Raw genomic sequence first — 17,918 nt, forward strand, 5'->3', positions numbered from 1 at the left:
AGAGCTCTGCATGTCTAATAGGTCAAGGATCCATGTTAGACTATGTAACCACTAAAAGAATAGCTAAGCGAATAGCAAAAATGGACAGCTAACAAGAGGTGAAAAGACAGAATAATAAAAATTATAACCAATGGAAAAAAAGATTAAAAAATAAACATAGAGCAGGTAGGATAAAAAGAAAGCAATGAATCAGAGGACAGATTTAAGCTAAAATGTAACAGTCATTACATCACATGTACATAAACTAAATATTCCAGTTAAAAAATATTGTCAGATTTGGGACAAAAATAACCACCATAAGCAGTTTATAAGAGACATATTTTAAATGCACAGGCACAGAAAAGCTGAAAGTAAGTTAAGAAAGCAATTAACCACACAAACACTAATTCCAAAAAAAAAAAAAAAAAAAAAAAGCTAATGCAAATATCAGACTTTGCAAGAAAACAACATCACTAAAAATGACCATTCCATGATTTGCCAGAAAGACATCCAATTTCTACATCTGTATATACGTGATAATAGCTTCAGCATGTACACAGCAAAAATGGACAGAACTAAAAAGGAAGGGATTTTCACAGTAACTGAAACAACAGATAATAAAGTATACATATTTTTCAAGTGCATAATAACCCTTTACCAAATTAATCACATAACGAACCATAAAGCAAGTCTAACAAATATAAAAGAATTGAAATTATTCAGGGCATGTTATTTGACCAAGGGGGGAATCTATTAGAAATAATAAAACAAACCTGAAGATCCCCTAGATTTAGAAAGTAAGCAATTCACTTCTTTTTTTTTTTTTTTTTGAGATGGATTCTCGCTCTGTTGTTCAGTGGCGTGACCTCGGCTCACTGCAGCCTCTGCCTTCCCGGTTCAGGCTATTCTCTGTCCTCAGCCTCCCGAGTAGCTGGGACCACAGGCACACGCCACCACACCTGACTAATTTTTGTATTTTTAGTAGAGACGGGTTTCACCATTTTGGCCAAGCTGGTCTTGACACTGGCCTCAAGTGATTCATCCACTTTGGCCTCCCAAAGTGTTAGGATTACAGGAATGAGCCACTGTGCCCAGCCTAAGCAATTCACTTCTAAATTACCCAGAGAGTCAAAGAAAACATCCTCATTAATTTCAACTGAATGATAATAAAAATGCAGCATATTAAAACTTGTAGAATACAGCTACAGCAGTACTTAGAATGAAATTTATGGCTTTTAAAGCACACATAGAGAGGACCAACAAAGTCAAAAGTCTATTATTTGCAAAGAATAAAAAAATTGATAAGCCTCTGGTGACACTCATTTTAAAAAAGGGTAATACAAATAAATTATCAGTATCAGGAATAAAAGAAAACATGACTATAAATCCTACAGAAAATAAGCATATTATGAACAACTTATGCCAATAAATTTGAACATTTAGATGAAACAGATAAACTCCTAGACAAACATAATTATCAAAATTGACACAACGCCAGGAGCAGTGGCTTATGCCTGTAATCCCAACACTTTGGGAGGTGAAGGTGGGTGAATTGCTTGAGTTCAGGGTTTCGAGACAAGACTGGCCAACATGGTGAAATCCCATCTCTATTAAAAAATACAGAAATTAGCTGGGTGTGGTCCCAGCTACTTGGGAGGCTAAGGCAGGAAGATCACATGAGCCCAGGACTTCAAGGCTGCATGAGCTATGACTGCACCACTGCAATCCAGCCTGGGTGACAAAGTGAGACCCTGTCTCAAAAAAAAAAGAAAGAAAAAAAGAAACACTGACACAAATAAAAATCTGAAAAGTTCTGTATCTATTATAGAAAAATTTTCCCACAAAGAAAACTCTATCATTACTTTAAAAAGAAATAACATCAATCCTATCCAAACTCTTCCAGAGAACAAAGATGAAACATTTCCCAATTCATTTGATATAACCAGCATAATCTTGATAGCAAAATATGACAAAGATATTATAAGAAAGGAAAATTTTAAGTTAATCTCACTGATGAATGTAGATGCAAAAATCCTAAGCAAAATACTAGCAAACAGAATCTAGGAATCTCACTCTCTCTTTGTGTACATATAAAGAATATTTGGTCCTTGCAAGGTTAATTTAACACCCAAAAATATGCACAATTCTCCACAATAACAAAATAAGAAGAAAAATCACATTATCATCTCATTAAATAATGGAAAAACATTTGATAAATTAACATTCATTAATTTTTAAAAAATCAACCATTCAGGATAAAAAAATCACCCATTCAGGAATACAAGAAAATCTCCCTTAATCTGATAAAGAATCAGTATTTAAAAAAGCACCAACTACAGCAAATATCATTCTTAATGATGAAATGTTGAAAGTTTTCCCTCTGAGATCAGGAATGATACAAGGATGCCTCTGATTATCACTTCTGTTCAAAAAACATTGTACTGAAAATTCTAGACAGTGCAATAAAGCAAGTAAAAGAAATGTGTGTCAACTGGCTGGGCATGGTGGCTCACGCCTATAATCCCAACACCTTGGGAGGCCGAGGCAGACGGATTGCTTTTGCCCAGTAGTTCGAGACCAGCCTGGGCAACATGGTGAAACCCTGTACCTACAAAAATACACAAATCAGCCAGGCATGGTGGTACATGCCTGTGGTCCCTGCTACTCGGGAGGCTGAGGTTGGGAGGATCGCTTGAGCCCAGGAGGTTGAGGCCATAGTAAGCCATGAGTATCCCACTCCACTCCAGCCTGGGTGACAGAGCAAAACTTTGTCTCCAAAAAAAAAAGTATAAGATTTAGTAAAAAATAAAACACATTATTTGTGGACAACATGTGTGCTCACAGAAAATCCAACAGGATTTTCGGCTAAACTATTATAACCAATAAGTAAACTTAGGTCACTGAAGATAAAGTCAATATACAAAAATTAATTGTAAAAAATACAGTATTTCTACATAATGGTAACAATTATGTACATATTATCTATATACCATATGAATAATAAGGGAAAAATTTAAACACCATTTAAATAATATTCAAATAAAATAAAATACCCAAAAATAAATAACAAAAGATGTACATGGCCTCTACAAAGAAAACTATAAAACAATATTAATAAAAATTAAGAACTAAATAAATGAGTTTACCCAGGAATTAAAGATAAAATATTATAAAGATCTAATTTCTCCCCCAAACTGATCTACAGAATCAGTAAGATCCCAATCAAAATTTCAACAAGGTTGTGTGTGTAAATGAAAAACTGACAAGCGGATTCTAAAATTATATTGAAATGCTAAGAACTTAACAGCCAAAACAATCCTAAAGAACAAAAAAGAGAGGATTTACCACACTAAATACCAATACACATTATAAAGCTGTAATAAGTAAGAAAATGTGATATTAGCTGAAAGATTGGCACACAGACCCAGGAAATACAATAGAGTCAAAAACATACTTATGAACCCTGATTTATGACTAAGATGCCCCTTCAGAGCAGTGGAGAAAGGATTATGTTTTAGTAAATGGCACTGGGTTAACTGGCTAGCCATATGGAAAAAAAAAAAAAGAATCTTGTCCGAACCTCACACCATACACAATATTCAATTCTAGATGGAATTGAGGCTGACCCTAAGAAAAGAATCATCAAATTCCCTTCCCCTCTGGCTTCAAACTGAGTTCAACCAATGGGAGACACCAGCAGGAGACTAAGGGTGAGAAGAGAAGGTCAGGATATTTATGCCCTAGGTTCTCTCCCCACCATGAGCTGCCTTTCATGCCTCTAAGGAAGGCAATTCCTATCAGGTAGCCCTCTCCATACAGGTACCTCTCTGAGTTGAGGCAACAGCTCTTTCCTAAGGCTTCTTTACACATCAAGATGTTTCAAGGGCTCTCGGTCATCACTAGTGCTGAGATAGTGCACTAGTCCTCATTTATTTTTTAAACCCTACCCACATTATTTGTAAATCTACCCTTTATTAAACTCTCAAATACCTAGTTTGAGAGCCTTCTGTTTCCTTCTGGGACTCCAACTAAATCAGACATTATCCAGAAAAGCTGAAGATATGAGTTACAGATATGCATATCCTATCATCCAGGAATTCCACTCCTAGTTACACACCTTACAGAAAGACATGCTTACTGTGCACCAAGTACATGCATATGGCTGTTCACTGAAGCAATCATCATAATATTACCAACATAGAAAAAAACAATGTACAAAACAGTGGAGTAGGCAGATAAATTCATTGGGTCAAAAACATTATGATGGAATACTATATTCCAACAAAAATGAATAAACTACTCAAACTTTTAAAATTTCAGGGCCTTTTTGCACTCTTAGAAATTATTAAGGACCCCAAAGACCTTTTGTTTCATATAAAATATAGTTTTATAAATATCTATGTATTCTAAAACAATAAATACGTTACATGTGAACATAAATAACATTTCTTATGAAAAATAACTTTTCATTTTCCAAAACAAAAGTGAGAAGAATGGCACTGTTTTATATCCTTGCAAAACTTTTATTGTCTGGCTTAATCGAAAACAACTCAATTTTCATGTCTGTTTCTGTATTCAGTCTATTGTAATACGTTGTTTTGGATGAAGCATATGAAGAAAAGCAAAGCAGACTTACAGATATTTAGTTGGAAAAGAGAGGAATGGTTTAACAGTCTTTTCAGATAATCATGGATATTTATCTTTGATACTACTAAAACTTAACATATGATAATTTCTTTTTTTCTTTTTTTTTTTTGAGATGGAGTTTCGCTCTTGTTGCCCAGGCTGGAGGGCAATGGCACGATCTTGGCTCACTGCAACCTCTGTCTCCTGGGTTGTCCTGCCTCAGCCTCCCAAGTAGGTGGGACTACAGGCATGCGCCACCATGCCTGGCTAATTTTGTATTTTTAGAAGAGACAGGGTTTCTCCATGTTGGTCAGGCTGATCTCGAACTCCCGACCTCTGGTGATCTGCCTGCCTCGGCCTCCCAAAGTGCTGGGATTATAGGCGTTAGTCACTGCGACTGGCCAACAAGTGATAATTTCTTAAAAATTAGATGTAGTGTAGCATCTGAAACCCTATCAGTGAACTTCTCACATTCCACTGCATCAAAATCTATGGTTTACCTTGCGTATTGAACAAGTCTTTTTACCCATGCATGATTTCGTAACACCATACACACATCATCTGGAGAACACTGGCTCACTAAATTATGCAAGTCTTTCAAATGATGACATTTTACTATATGACATCAAAAAAACCCACTTTCATTATTATCACCATCTATCATATCAGAAAGGTTTTTAAGTATTGACATGCTGTCAAGTTCATGATGGTAGATACAAGTTTCCTAAAATTCTAATTTTCACATAAAAACTCAAATTTTATCATTGGCAACAAATACAGTCGGTTGTTTTCTTTGAAGTGACAGGCTCGTTTTGTTCATTTTCAAGAAAATGTCTGCCAAATACCTCTGTGTGAGTAACCATAGTTTATCAGCCACTCTATCAAATGAAAATAGTGTTCTACTTAAAAAGTAGCAAGTTTAGCTTGCAACTCAAATAACTACCCACATGCTCGTCCTCAAGGCAACCATCATACATTGATATGCATCAAAAGTCCTTTAGGCATACTTACCATTTCGTCACACTGAATATTAAAAAGATGTGTTCCCAAAGGTTGAGATTTAATAAAATCAATTATTTTTCCTGCTTTACCAAGGACATTCTTGAGTGAAACTGCATTTTTTTTAAACTGCCAATAAGTGGCAGTGAAGAATAAAATGGTGCTAGTACAGTTTGGTACTAGTACACTGCCTTTATTCATGATAAGGTGTCAGGAGTTTTATTCATCATTGCTTTTGAACCATCACTACAAATATCAACAGTAAAAAGGGCCGATGACATATTCGTATTGTTATAAAAATAGTTTTGACCTTGTGCGCTCCCCTGAGAGGGTCTCAGGGAAATCCTAGGGGGTCCAGACCACACTTTGGGAACTACTGAGTTACATCAACGTAAAACAATAAGAATAAATCTTAAAAATGTAATCCTAAGCCAACAACAACAAAAGACACAAAAGGCTACACACTATGAGATTCATTTATACAAAAATTCAAAAACAGGCAAAACTAGGCAGGGCACGGTGGTTCATGCCTGTAATCACAGCACTCTGGGAGGCCAAGGCGGGTGGATCACTTGAGGTCAGGAGTTCAAGACCAGCCTGGCCAACATGGTGAAACCCCATCTCTACTAAAAATACAAAAAAATTATCTGGGTGTGGTGGCTCGAGCCTGTAATCCTAGCTAATAGGGAGGCTGAGGCAGGAGAATCACTTGAACTGGGAGGTGGAGGTTGCAGTGAGCCGATGTCGCACCACTACACTCCAGCCTGGGCGACAGAGCAAGACTCTGTCTCAAAAAAAACAAAATCAAAAACAGGCAAAACTAAATTGTCATTTAGGGATGCATACTTCATTGATAAAACACAATGGGAGATTTTTCACACACTTTTCTCAGTAACTGACAAATCAAGCAGACAAAAAGTAGCAAGGCTATGGAAGATATAAACAATACAATTAAAAAGCTTAATCTAACAGCCATATATTGAACCCTATATCCAACAATAACAGAATACACATTCTTTGCAAACACATACAGACCACTCATAAAAGCTGACAATATACTACACAAAAAAGTCTCCTATATGAACAATATTCTGTGATTGAGATGTAATTATTTTAAAAATCAATAATAAAAAGATAACTTAAAAATCAACATTTTGAAATTTTACAAATACACTTTTAAATGGTTCACTAAAGGGATCATCATAGAAATTAGAAAATATTTAGAACTGAAGAATAAATACTACATATAGAAACTTGTGATGTGAGCTAAAACAGTATTAGAGAAGACATTTACAGTTTTTAAACTGTTTTATTAGGAAAGAAGATGAAAATTAATGACCTGGGAAATTGGGGGTCAGAGAGAATAAATCCAAAGAAAAGGTAAGAAAAGAAAATAACTAAACCTGTTAGCAAGCTAATTTGTTTAAATAAATTTATGTTATATCTTATCTATAGAAATATGTCCAAAAAAGGTCCTACCCAAATTATTCTAGTATCTATATCATTGCACCTCAACTGATCATCTCAACTGGCTGGTTAATTCCAAAGCCCAATACATATTTATCACAATGCTAGCATGGCTCTCCCCAACCCCATCCTCTTAACGAGACAGACTTCTTTGGAGTCAAGTTCTCCAACTAGAACCTTAGGTAACAACCCTTTCTCCACCCAACTAATTGGATATGATCCTCTCAAACCCCCACCTCTGTGTGACCTTGAGACTTTGAGAAAAACTCAGATTCTCCTGTAGAAGGAGGCTGTGCTTTGAAAAGAAACTCAGAAGTTCACTCAGGTTGTCCATGAGTTAAGTTGGAAAAAAATCCAACAAACTCAGTAAGAGATAACTGTAAAATCTCTGAATTATGTGGAATGGCTGCAAAACAAAAACAAAAACAAAAAAAAAAAACTGTCCTTTCTTTCATTCCTTTTCTACTTAGCTCCCTTTGCAGCTACCTCCAGCTGCCAGTGTGGGAAATCAAGGTGAAGGCTGGCAGAAAGGCAGCCTGGCTCCTCTTCACACTGCACAGCTTTTGATGGTGACATCACATTTCCATACCTGCACAATTTATTGCAATGGGCTTCATCTGAAACTGATCCACCTCTCAAATCTTACACGTCGACATTACAATCTGACCACAACCTCCTAATTTTGCAGTTTTCTCACTCCTTCACCCCATGATCCCTGTTCATCAACATTCTGAAAACCTCCAGGCCTTGATCCATCAGCCCCTCCCACCCAGACTCCCATTCCTACCAAACCAGGACTCCAAAGACGGCCACTGAATCCCCCTCTCACTGTGGGAGCCATGGAGATCCAAAGCCCCCCACACTCACAGACCTGGGGCAATCCCATGGTCTGGCAAAATCACATAGCCAGGCAAAACTGCGGTCACCCAACACGTGGTTATTCAATCTCAGCTGGACTCTCAACGCCACTCTCCAGTCGCTTTCTTATCCCTGGCTTAGTCTGAAATTGGAAAAGGGTTGTTCCTAAGCCTTTCCATTCTCCTCAAGCCACCGTTTCAACCCTGTGGCCTCTTACTCTCCTATCTCATAGAGAAGAAAATAAGGGACATCTATCAGGCTTGGTTGAAACTACTCTGGCAAAGGTCATGAATGAATCATTCTTTTCTCGTGGCTAGCTGCCTCCCACCAGTCAGACTCCAGCTCAAATGCTACCTTCACAAACAGCCCTTAACTGACCCGCTGGGGAAAGCCATTCTCCTACTTACTCTCTCCATAGCCCTGTTTCATTTCCTCATTGGACATTTCAGAAAGGCAGAGAGACCTGGCCTATCTTCTTCACTGTACTATCCCCAGCACCTAGAGCACACGGGGTGCTTAATAAATATTCCTTAAACTAATTATGTGGGAAAACTAGCTCTGATTTACTGAAGTTTTGAATTATTCATGACCTTCAGTAGCACACTCCTTGTGTAAAATTCAACAACCCTTTTCCAATTTCAAACCATGACCATCAACTTTTCTCCCTACTTCCCTTCATCATCAGTTTAAGTCCCATATGTGCCACCTTCTTCAAATCATTGCCACCTGTCTACCATTCCCTCAAACCTATTTTGTCATTTTAGATTTTTTTAGTATCTGGCTTACATTTTTCCTCTCTACACTATCCCTTATGATTTTCAATAACTTCTTCTACATGGTCAGTGACAAAGTCATTGACTCCAACATTCATGTCAGCTGCTAACCACAGGACGACCCCAGCCAGCCTCAATCTTACCCTAATTGTTTCCTCTTAAAAACCTCAGCATTCATCTTTCCTACTTCCCTACTACATCCAGTGAAGCTGTTCATGCTGTCCACAGAAATTTTGTCAGCTTACAGCCCCTCCACTTTACTCTCTTGGGTATGCACTTGATTTTCGACCGTTTTGCTGTCTGCATCCTATTAATGCAACTCTCTTTACCTTATTAAACCTTCTGGTCTTCCTGTTACATGCTCTCTCCCACCTTATTATGGTCCAGAAGACCACTACAAATCTTCAAATGCCATTTTATTATATGTAATTGCAGCCTGTATTATTTAAACTTAATGTGTTAAGATTCAAAGAAAAGCAAGACATGGGTAAGCAACCAACACATCTTTCTATCTTAAAGAGAAATAGAAATGTTAAACAGAGAGTTTGGGTATTCCACATTCTCATTTGATTATGACAAGATGCATAATTTACATTAATTCCTAGCTACCACTTCACATGATTATTTGGAAGAAAAACTTACATAGATTAGTCCTGAATAGTAGCGATCCTTCAGATTATGTAAAACGGAAGCTTCATTCAAGCATGTCAATTCTGCCATATCCTCCACCTTGGAAAACTTAGGTGGGTTCATCTTCTGAATATCATCTTTGTTGACCATTGCTTTCTTTCCATTCTCTGCCAACTCCACCATAACTTCATCTCCCCGTTCTTCTTTGATACTAGCTGCCTCAAAACCATGGCGTTCTGATGGAATCCACACTAGCTTTTTAGCTGTCCAATCAGCTTGAGTGGCAGGGTTGTAGATGACAGCCCTGTCCACAAAGAGATACCTTTCTGGATCCTCGAGTCCAGTTCTCTGCGCCATTGTAAATGGAACGATCCAAGAGCAATCGCCTCTAAGAGAAGAGGAGGAGGGCAAAATTAGATGTTTAAGAAACATAAAAGAATGTACACGTTTTTCTTTTCTAAGAAACTTAAAACCTTAGATTAAGCATTAACTCTGTGTTAAGGAGCTGGGGTATACCTATTCACAGCCATACTAACCGAGTTTCCAAGGTAAATTTCAGGGGTGACCACAAATTATGGCTCTGGTTGTCTGATGGGTTTGCCCTCAGTTACTGAGGGCAAAAAAAAAAAAAAAAAAAAAAGAAAAGAAAAGGCAAAGTTACAGGTTGACCCTTTTTTTCTTTATCTCCTCTTTCACCCTCACCACAAATTAAACAGGGAGTTAAGAAGGAAGAAAAAAAGAAAACAAAGATGGGTAATAAAAGGTTCATGAAGTGGTACCAGAATTAATATGACCACAAGGAAACAGCTACAAAAACACATGATTGTCAGAAGAGTAAAGAATCTAAAGAATCTAAAACATGCCTCCCATTCTACCCTCAGATAACAGACTTAAAGTTCTTCTTATGAATAACCCAAATCAGTCTCCCTCTGGCTTTTCTATGGCCCCATGCGGTCTTAATGTGATCAGCTGGGACCACAAAAGACAAGCATAACTTGGCTTCACACGGCAGCCTTTTGAATATGTCATGGTAGCTGTTCAGGCCTCCATTCCCATCCTGCAGCTCCTCCACCCCTCATTCACCAAGACTCCTTCCCCTGCCGGATCTCTCGCCTAAACAGACTCCAACATGCTTGTCTTCCCTCTAAAGTGTGTGGCCCAGAAGCAAACATCATAGCCCAGATATGGTCTGACCAGTGCAGAAGAAAAAGGAACCATCAACAATCTTAGCCACATTGAGGAAAGTACTGGTTCTGTGACATTTACAATTAATGTATCTCAAGACCTAGTTGGTTTATTTAGCACCCATTTACCATTGGCTCACAAAGGGCTAGCAGAGGAAGCTCCATCACTTTGTGGCTAAGCTATGTCCCCTCCTCTACTTGTGCACTGGCTTTCTGGACCAAATGACAGGATTTTACATCCATCATCTTTCTAATGTGACTCATCATGATTGCCTGACAGGATCTTTTTGGGATTTGATACCAACTTAAACATTTTTGCTGCCACTCCAAATTCCAGGTTATTATAAATTTCATAGGCATGGCTTCCATCACTTCATTCAAACCAACAGAAGAAGCCAACTAAGTACCTACTCTTGCTCTATCAAATCCCCACTTCTCCCCTCCGTTCACTCCACTCCCCTAGCCAAAAATGCTAGGGGTTCTTTGTAGGCAAGAGGAAATCATAAAGTAGTCTAAGGTTGTTAAGAGGTTCTTGAGTCCATCAGCTAATCTCAACTTCAACAAAATCCCTGAAATGGTATAAAAATATTATGTACTTAGCGTGTGCATATATGTGCTATAACGTTCTCTAGATTCTAAAGGGCTCTATCTGTATCCTAAAAGATTAATCACTGATAGTGGTTACACATTCTAGCCCTTTAACCCCTAATAATAATTTACTAGAACCAGCTGGGCATGGTAGCTCATGCCTACAATCCTAGCACTTTGGGAGGCTGAGATGGGTGGATCACCTGAGGTCAGAAGTTCGAGACCAGCCTGGCCAACATGGTGAAACCCCATCTCCACCAAAAATATCAAAAAATTAGCCAGGTGTGGTGGTGGGTGCCTGTAATCCCAGCCACTCAGGAAGCTGAGGCAGGAGAATTGCTTGAACCTGGGAGACGGAGGTTGCAGCGAGCCGAGATCATGCCACTGCACTCCAGGCTGGGTGACAGAGCAAGACTCCGTCTCAAAAGCAAACAAACAAAAATAAATTTAAAAAAATAATTTACTAGAACCAAATAGCTAAGATTCTTCAGAAATTACTTGTTGCAATGTAATGCATTACAAACACTCATCTTCTATAGTAGCGGCTGTCAAATTCTGGCATGCATTTGCAGCACCTAGAGGGTTTATTAAAATACAGATTGCTGGGCTCTATCCCAGAGTCCCTGATTCAGTAGGTATAGGGTAGAGCCTGAGAACTTTTTTTTTTTTTTTTTGAGACGGAGTTTCACCCTTTTGCCCAGGCTGGAGTGCAGTGGGCGCAATCTCAGCCTACTGCAACCTCCGCCTCCAGGGTTCAAGTGATTCTCCTGCCTCAGCCTCCCAAGTACCTAGGATTAGAGGCGCCTGCACCATGACCGGCTAATTTTTATATTTTTAGTAGAGATGGGGTTTCACCATGTTGACCAGGCTGATCTTGAACTCCTGACCTCAGGTGATCCACCCGCCTCACCCTCCCAAAGTGCTGCGATTACAAGCGTGAGCCACCGCGCCCAGCCTGAGCCTCAGAATTTGCATTTCTAACAAGTTCCCAGATGCTGCTGCCACTGCTGGTCCCGGGACACATTTGACAACCGTTGCTCCTAAGTTCTGTGGTTGCCATGGTGCGCCACTGCTACCAGCAGGTATGTTAGAGTAGAAAAAGAGGTTGAAAACCAAATTCTAGACTAATTCATAGCAATTTAAATAACACGTTGATGTCTTAAAGGTTATAGGCTTGGATAAAACAAAAATCGCAAAATAAGATGAAACAAAAAAAAAATCACAAAACGTGATTAATGTTATTAAAACTTCTATACAAATAAAATTGCTAACACATTTTATACCTAAACTTGCATTAGTTTTCTAAGACATCCTCTTTGGAGAGGGCAATACAGAAAACATTCATAGGTACATGTACATTCTGCATAGTAGTTTTAAAAGCCCATTACCTCTAGGGACTGGTCTAATAACACTATTAACGAGTCATCTCTTTCCAACTTAAACGTTGCACACTGGTAAAAAGAAAGGAGGCCAGGTGGGGTGGCTCACGCCTGTAATCCCAGCACTTTGGGAGGGCGAGGCAGGTAGATTGCTCGAGTCCAGGTGTTCAGCCTGGGCAACATGGCGAAACCCTGTCTCTACAAAAAATATAAAAAAATTAGCTGGGCTTGGTGGCACAGGCCTGTAGTCCCGGTTCTTCGGGAGGGTGAGGCAGGAAGATCACTTGAGCCCAGGAGGCAGAGGTTGTAGTGAGCCGAAATCACACCACTGCACTCCATCCTGGGCAACAGAATGAGACTCTGCCTCAAAATAATAATAATAATAATAATAATAATAATAATAATAATAATAAGTAAAATAAAAAATTTAAAAAAAGAAGAAAGGAGGCACGGCTTCAAGGTGGGAAACATCATAGGTAAATTTGAGAACAAATAATAGAATACACACTCCACCTTTCAGAAGGGTAGAATCTATTAAAAGAAAATATTCAACTATAACAAAATATAACAAGTTTCTCTTACTATTCTTATCAGGTGTAAACTGCATATCCTACAGAGCACTTAGGAAACTGTCTTGCTGTCAGTAGACACGCACACACTTCTTAAATTTTACACTGGACATGTAATTAGATGCTTAAATTTAGCAGGTGACTATAAATTAAAATAATTTAACAAATAACTTCTAGAACAGGTCTAGAAGCAGTAGATTATACATCTTACATTTATCAGTACTTTTTCTAGATGGGGAAATGCTTGTAATTTAGTATTTTTAAAAAATCCAATAGAACACAAAAGTGTAATTACACAGCATGTTCCCAATTTTGTGGGGAAAACTACATACACGTGTGTATTTTTTTTTTAAATGGAACAAATATTCATTGGGTTTTTACTGGGTAGTAGGATTACCAATGACTTTCACTTTTTCAGTCTCTTCTACAACTAAACACTATGAGGATAGTTGTCTGTTCCACGCTGTATCTTGAGCATTTTGTCTAGTCCCTGGTATATAACAGGGGATCTGTACCTATTGATCAATATTTATGTGAATGGTCCCAACCCTCATAGTGAAATTCAACTTCTCCACAACCAAAAAGCTGTTATTCCTTCAACTCCTGACCCAAATGCCATTCTTTCAGAAGTTCTTTTCAGGTCAATGTGGCAATTTAATCCTTTTCCTTCTCCTAACATTTTGTACTGTTCTCCTGACTTTCTTCTTACCCTACCCTGCGTTGCACCAGAGGGCTTTGCAGCTGTTAAGCGTTCACATTATTGTTTAACTGATAGAGTTCATGAGACCATTGGAGATATTTTGTTCAGTTTAATTCTTCACTTGTGATTGTCAAATACATTTATTTCACTCCATCATACATTTGGTACCCAATCTGCATAATACTGGTGTTTAACAGTGTACCTCTCACCAGTGCTTTGCTTTGCAGAAAGGACAACACTATGATTTTTAAAACAGCAGATACCATTGTCATATATCACTAATTATGGCCAGGCACTATTCTAAGCAGTTTACATATATCAACTCTTAATCCTCACAACAGCCCTATGAGGTAGGCACTATTAATATCTCCATTTCACAGATGAAGAATCTGAGGTACAGAGAAAGCCAATAACCAGCCCAAAGGCACACAGCTAACAAGTAGAGCTGGGATTAAACTCAGAATTCAGCTCCAGTGTACACGCTACAATGATGGAGGGTGACATGGAGGAAATTTTGAAGGGTGTGTAGTGTACAATGCTATATACTACCTTTCTACTAAATAAAAACCCAATCAATTATGGCTTAAAAAGTATAGGCTTAACCAATGACTCATCTGGCAAAGGTTTTATATATTTTACAGAAAAAGATACCCATAACTTAGGGGAAATAAGGACAAACAGGAATCTTTTTGTTAGCGAACATAAAGATGGTCTGAGGGTTATTAGTGTCATTTTAAATTGCTGCCTAATTATAATTAAATCATTTATCTGTGTATGAATTAGCCCCCTACAGAGCCGAAGTTCCCATCCCTTTCAGTGGTTTGACACACACACCCCTGGGGCTCCACCCTCAGGTCATTTTTCACTTCCAATGAAATGTCACCCAGCAAACTTTTCAAACCCCTCCCAGCACCCACTCTAAGTGTGGACAGAGGCAAACAATTCAATTTTATGAACGGGCTGCACATAGAAAGGCAAACAAGAAGGATGGATAAATTATTCATGACAGAGCATCCATCTATACCAGATGAGCTAAAACAGAACTGTCCCAATTTGTGTATTGCTACCATTGAGGTCACTTACATGACAGGGCTGGACGAGTCTGCTAATTTATCAAAATCCTGCTCAACCCAATGATCACAAACACAAACCAAACGCAAAAGGCCACTATTGCTACTTATGGCCTGCCCCATCTCCCAATTAATATCTCTATACTGTGTTTAATATTTCCAAAACTAGGATCCAACACCAGGAACTTTAATTCCTCACATGTGATAACAAAGTACATAAACCGCTGAAGCATATAGTCTTCCACCCTACAACGTGCCCTTCAAGATTTCCTCCATCTCGCCTTCCATCCCAGCTGCCTTCGTTATAATGATTTCCCTATGGAGCCCAAATGAAAAGCCAGGCTCTCAGGGGTCACATCCTTCTGCTGCCAAAGCTCGTGCTATATCGCACAATTACACCATATGCTTTCTCCAGATAAGGACGGGGAAGAACTGAATTTAAGATGCAGAAGTAAGGAGATGCATAAAATGGCCACTTTTCCAGAACCCGAGACAGACAGGGCATACTTAAACATCAAAAGCAAGGGACTCAAAGAATAATTAATAAAGGCAGATTGATGAAGGAGATAAAACAATAAATAGATTATAAAGTTTTCCAGAGTGAGATACTATCAAGAATAATTAAACCTGACTCAAAGAATCCTCAGTTTCAACGTTAAAAAACAAAATCTCAGCAAAGCCAAAGTATTATGTTTGGTATTACATTATTCAGCGAAAACAGCAGTCTTTGTTTCATCTGCAGTCTGCATCTACCCCGCCTGCTTTCCCCTACCCCACCCCAGCCCACCCCACCCCCTTCCATCCACCGCAGTGATCTTGAAGGGAGCTGCAGAGGCCCTAAAGAAACAGAGATAACGGCTGTAGGCAGAAGCCACGTTATCCAAACCTCACCAGCCCGGTCTGACCCGCCGAGTCGCCAACCTCCTTCCTAAGGCCCTAGTTCCAAACAGGCCTGGCTGGGGGCCTCCCGCTTCCCAGGGCCGCATCCGCCCACCACAGGCCCAGAAAGCCCCCGCAAATGCCAGGACTCCGCGGCTTCAACTTCCCTCCGAACCAATTCCAGTCCGATTTTATGGGATCAGGGTGTGACCCCCAACTGCAGAAGGCAATGAAGAGACTGCGGCGAGCCATTCCCAGCTCGCTTACACAATAAAGGGATCCCGAGGCGAGTGCTGACCCTCCCCCCGGCCGTCCTGCTGCAGCGCGCCCCGCCACATTTCCCGCCTCACCCCCCCAAACCGCCTGGGCCTCGCCAGGCGTCCACCCCCGGCCTAGGCGCTCCACGGAGGGCGCGGCAGGACGCCCCCCTCCCGCGCTCCTTCCCCGGCGCCGGCGGAGTCCGACCCTCCCCACGCCCGCGGCCGGCTCCGGAGCCCCTCACCCGCCGCGCGCTTCCCCGGCCGCGCAGAGCCAATGCCCTCCTGTCCCTCCACCCACGGGTCGGGCGCGCGCCACCCGCCTTCCAAGCCCATGGTGAACCCCTCTAGCGCTGCAGGGGACCCGGTCGGGCCAGGCCTAACCCACCCAGCAACCCACGCAGGGGCCCTTCCTGTCCAGCGCCCCCCCACCCTACCGCCGGGACTGCGCTTTCCAGCCCCGCTAGAATCCCCTCCCTTCCTGGGAGGCAGACACTGGCTCGCGGGACACGCCAAGACCTCCGTCGGGGCACTAGCCCCTAGACCTCGCGCCCCCAGGGATCCCACACACCGAGAACCTGGTCCTCACGTCCCCACCCCCAGATCTCCATCCCCCAGCCCCCCAGGGGTCGTCCTCCTGCACACCCAGGCCCTGACCCCCGCGGGTTTCACAAGGACTTCATTCCCCGCTCTTCCGGGAGTCTCTCCATCTCCACCCACTGGGGTCCCAGTGCCCCCAGCCCAGGACCCTGCTCAAACTAACCTAAGGTCCCCGCAGCACAAACCCTACAGCTCAGAAGCCCCTCTGTCTTCCCCAGCTCCCGCTTCGGTCCCCCGTTCCTGTCCTCCAGAGCCGCCTAGGACCCCTCAGCCCAGGATCCATTCCTTCCGCCACAAACTGTCCCCGAGCCCTGGGCCGTGCACTCGGACTCGGGTAGCCGCACCTCTCACCTTCAGCCGAAGATGGTGGCGCGGGCGCACGTCCCCGGCCGCGACCACAGATCCAGCGCCTCAGTCCCAAACCCACCGCTGCCTCCGCCGGGCTCCTTTAGCACTGCTGCTCGGGGCTGCCCCACCCACTCCCACCCTCATTGGGCCAGCTCCACGCCCATCACCGCCGCCCCCAGACCCACTGGTTGGTTTGCGCGCCCATCTCCAAGGGAAGACGTTAGCAACCCGAACGAAGCTACCTTCCCGAGTCCGGCTCCCTCCACCCACCTGGAATGACACTCATTGGCTCCCGCTCCCAGCCCAGGCCACCGACGCCCCAATCTCATAGGCTGGCTCTTACGCCCGTCATAGGCTCCGGGAGGTGCGGCCGGGGCAGTGGCGCGCGATTGGCTGGCTCGTGCGTAGATGGACAGCTGAGGCTGGCTGGGCGCCCGGCGATCCCGCGAGGCGGCGGGTTGCGGACCCCGCGGCGGCCGGCGCGCTGCGCTGACACCGGCTGTGCAGCCAGCGGGGCAGGTGGGCCGCGGCAGGAGGCTGGCGCTCTGATTGCAGGCTCCTCGTCCTAGCGTCGGGCAGCCGCCGCAGCACATTGGAGCGCCCGGTCGCCCCCTCTGCTTGCGGCAGCCGGCATCTACCGCAGCGGGACGGGGTTCCACCGCGGAGTCGCGGGCCCTCAGCGCTGCCTGCAGGGGCGGGGCGGAGCGCGGTCCAGAGGCCTGACGTCACCCCCGAGGCTGCGCGGGGTGGGGGCCGCGGCGCTGCGACTCACCTGCAGTGGGGGAAGGAACGCGGGGGGAGGGCGCTGCTCCGCCCATGCGCACAAGGTTTGCCCGGGCCCCGGCTGAGCTCCACGCTGCGGCCACTGTCCCGACCCCGGCCCCAGGCGGACTTTGCCGGGATCGGCCGAGCGCCGGGCGCAGGACACGGCCCTCCAAGGTCGCAGTTTTGGTGTTAGCGGGGCGAGAGGCTCTCCTGCCCAGCCTCCAGGCAAGGCTGAGATTCCAGAAGA

General features: G+C 42.5%; 1 protein-coding gene across 6 annotated transcripts in view; it reads right to left on the reverse strand.

The window, feature by feature from the left end:
• The window catches only part of MYH10 (myosin heavy chain 10), a 155,176-nt gene extending 137,491 nt beyond the window's left edge, over positions 1–17,685 (reverse strand). Inside the window, exons 1-3 of one of the 6 annotated variants that reach the window (XM_063718012.1) lie at positions 16,910–17,049; positions 9,869–9,942; positions 9,345–9,720 (exon numbers count right to left, since the gene is read on the reverse strand). In XM_063718012.1, coding sequence (XP_063574082.1) covers positions 9,345–9,689 — 345 coding nt within the window. In that variant the 5' untranslated portion in view covers positions 9,690–9,720; positions 9,869–9,942; positions 16,910–17,049. Of the gene's footprint in view, positions 1–9,344; positions 9,721–9,868; positions 9,943–16,909; positions 17,050–17,176 lie in introns of those variants that run through there. The other 5 variants (XM_009251285.4, XM_054535393.2, XM_054535397.2 and 2 more) reach the window with 5 other exon arrangements.
• Between the last annotated feature and the right edge of the window lie 233 nt (positions 17,686–17,918).

This window comes from Pongo abelii, chromosome 19 (assembly GCF_028885655.2).
Source record: "Pongo abelii isolate AG06213 chromosome 19, NHGRI_mPonAbe1-v2.0_pri, whole genome shotgun sequence".
NCBI lineage: Eukaryota > Metazoa > Chordata > Mammalia > Primates > Hominidae > Pongo > Pongo abelii.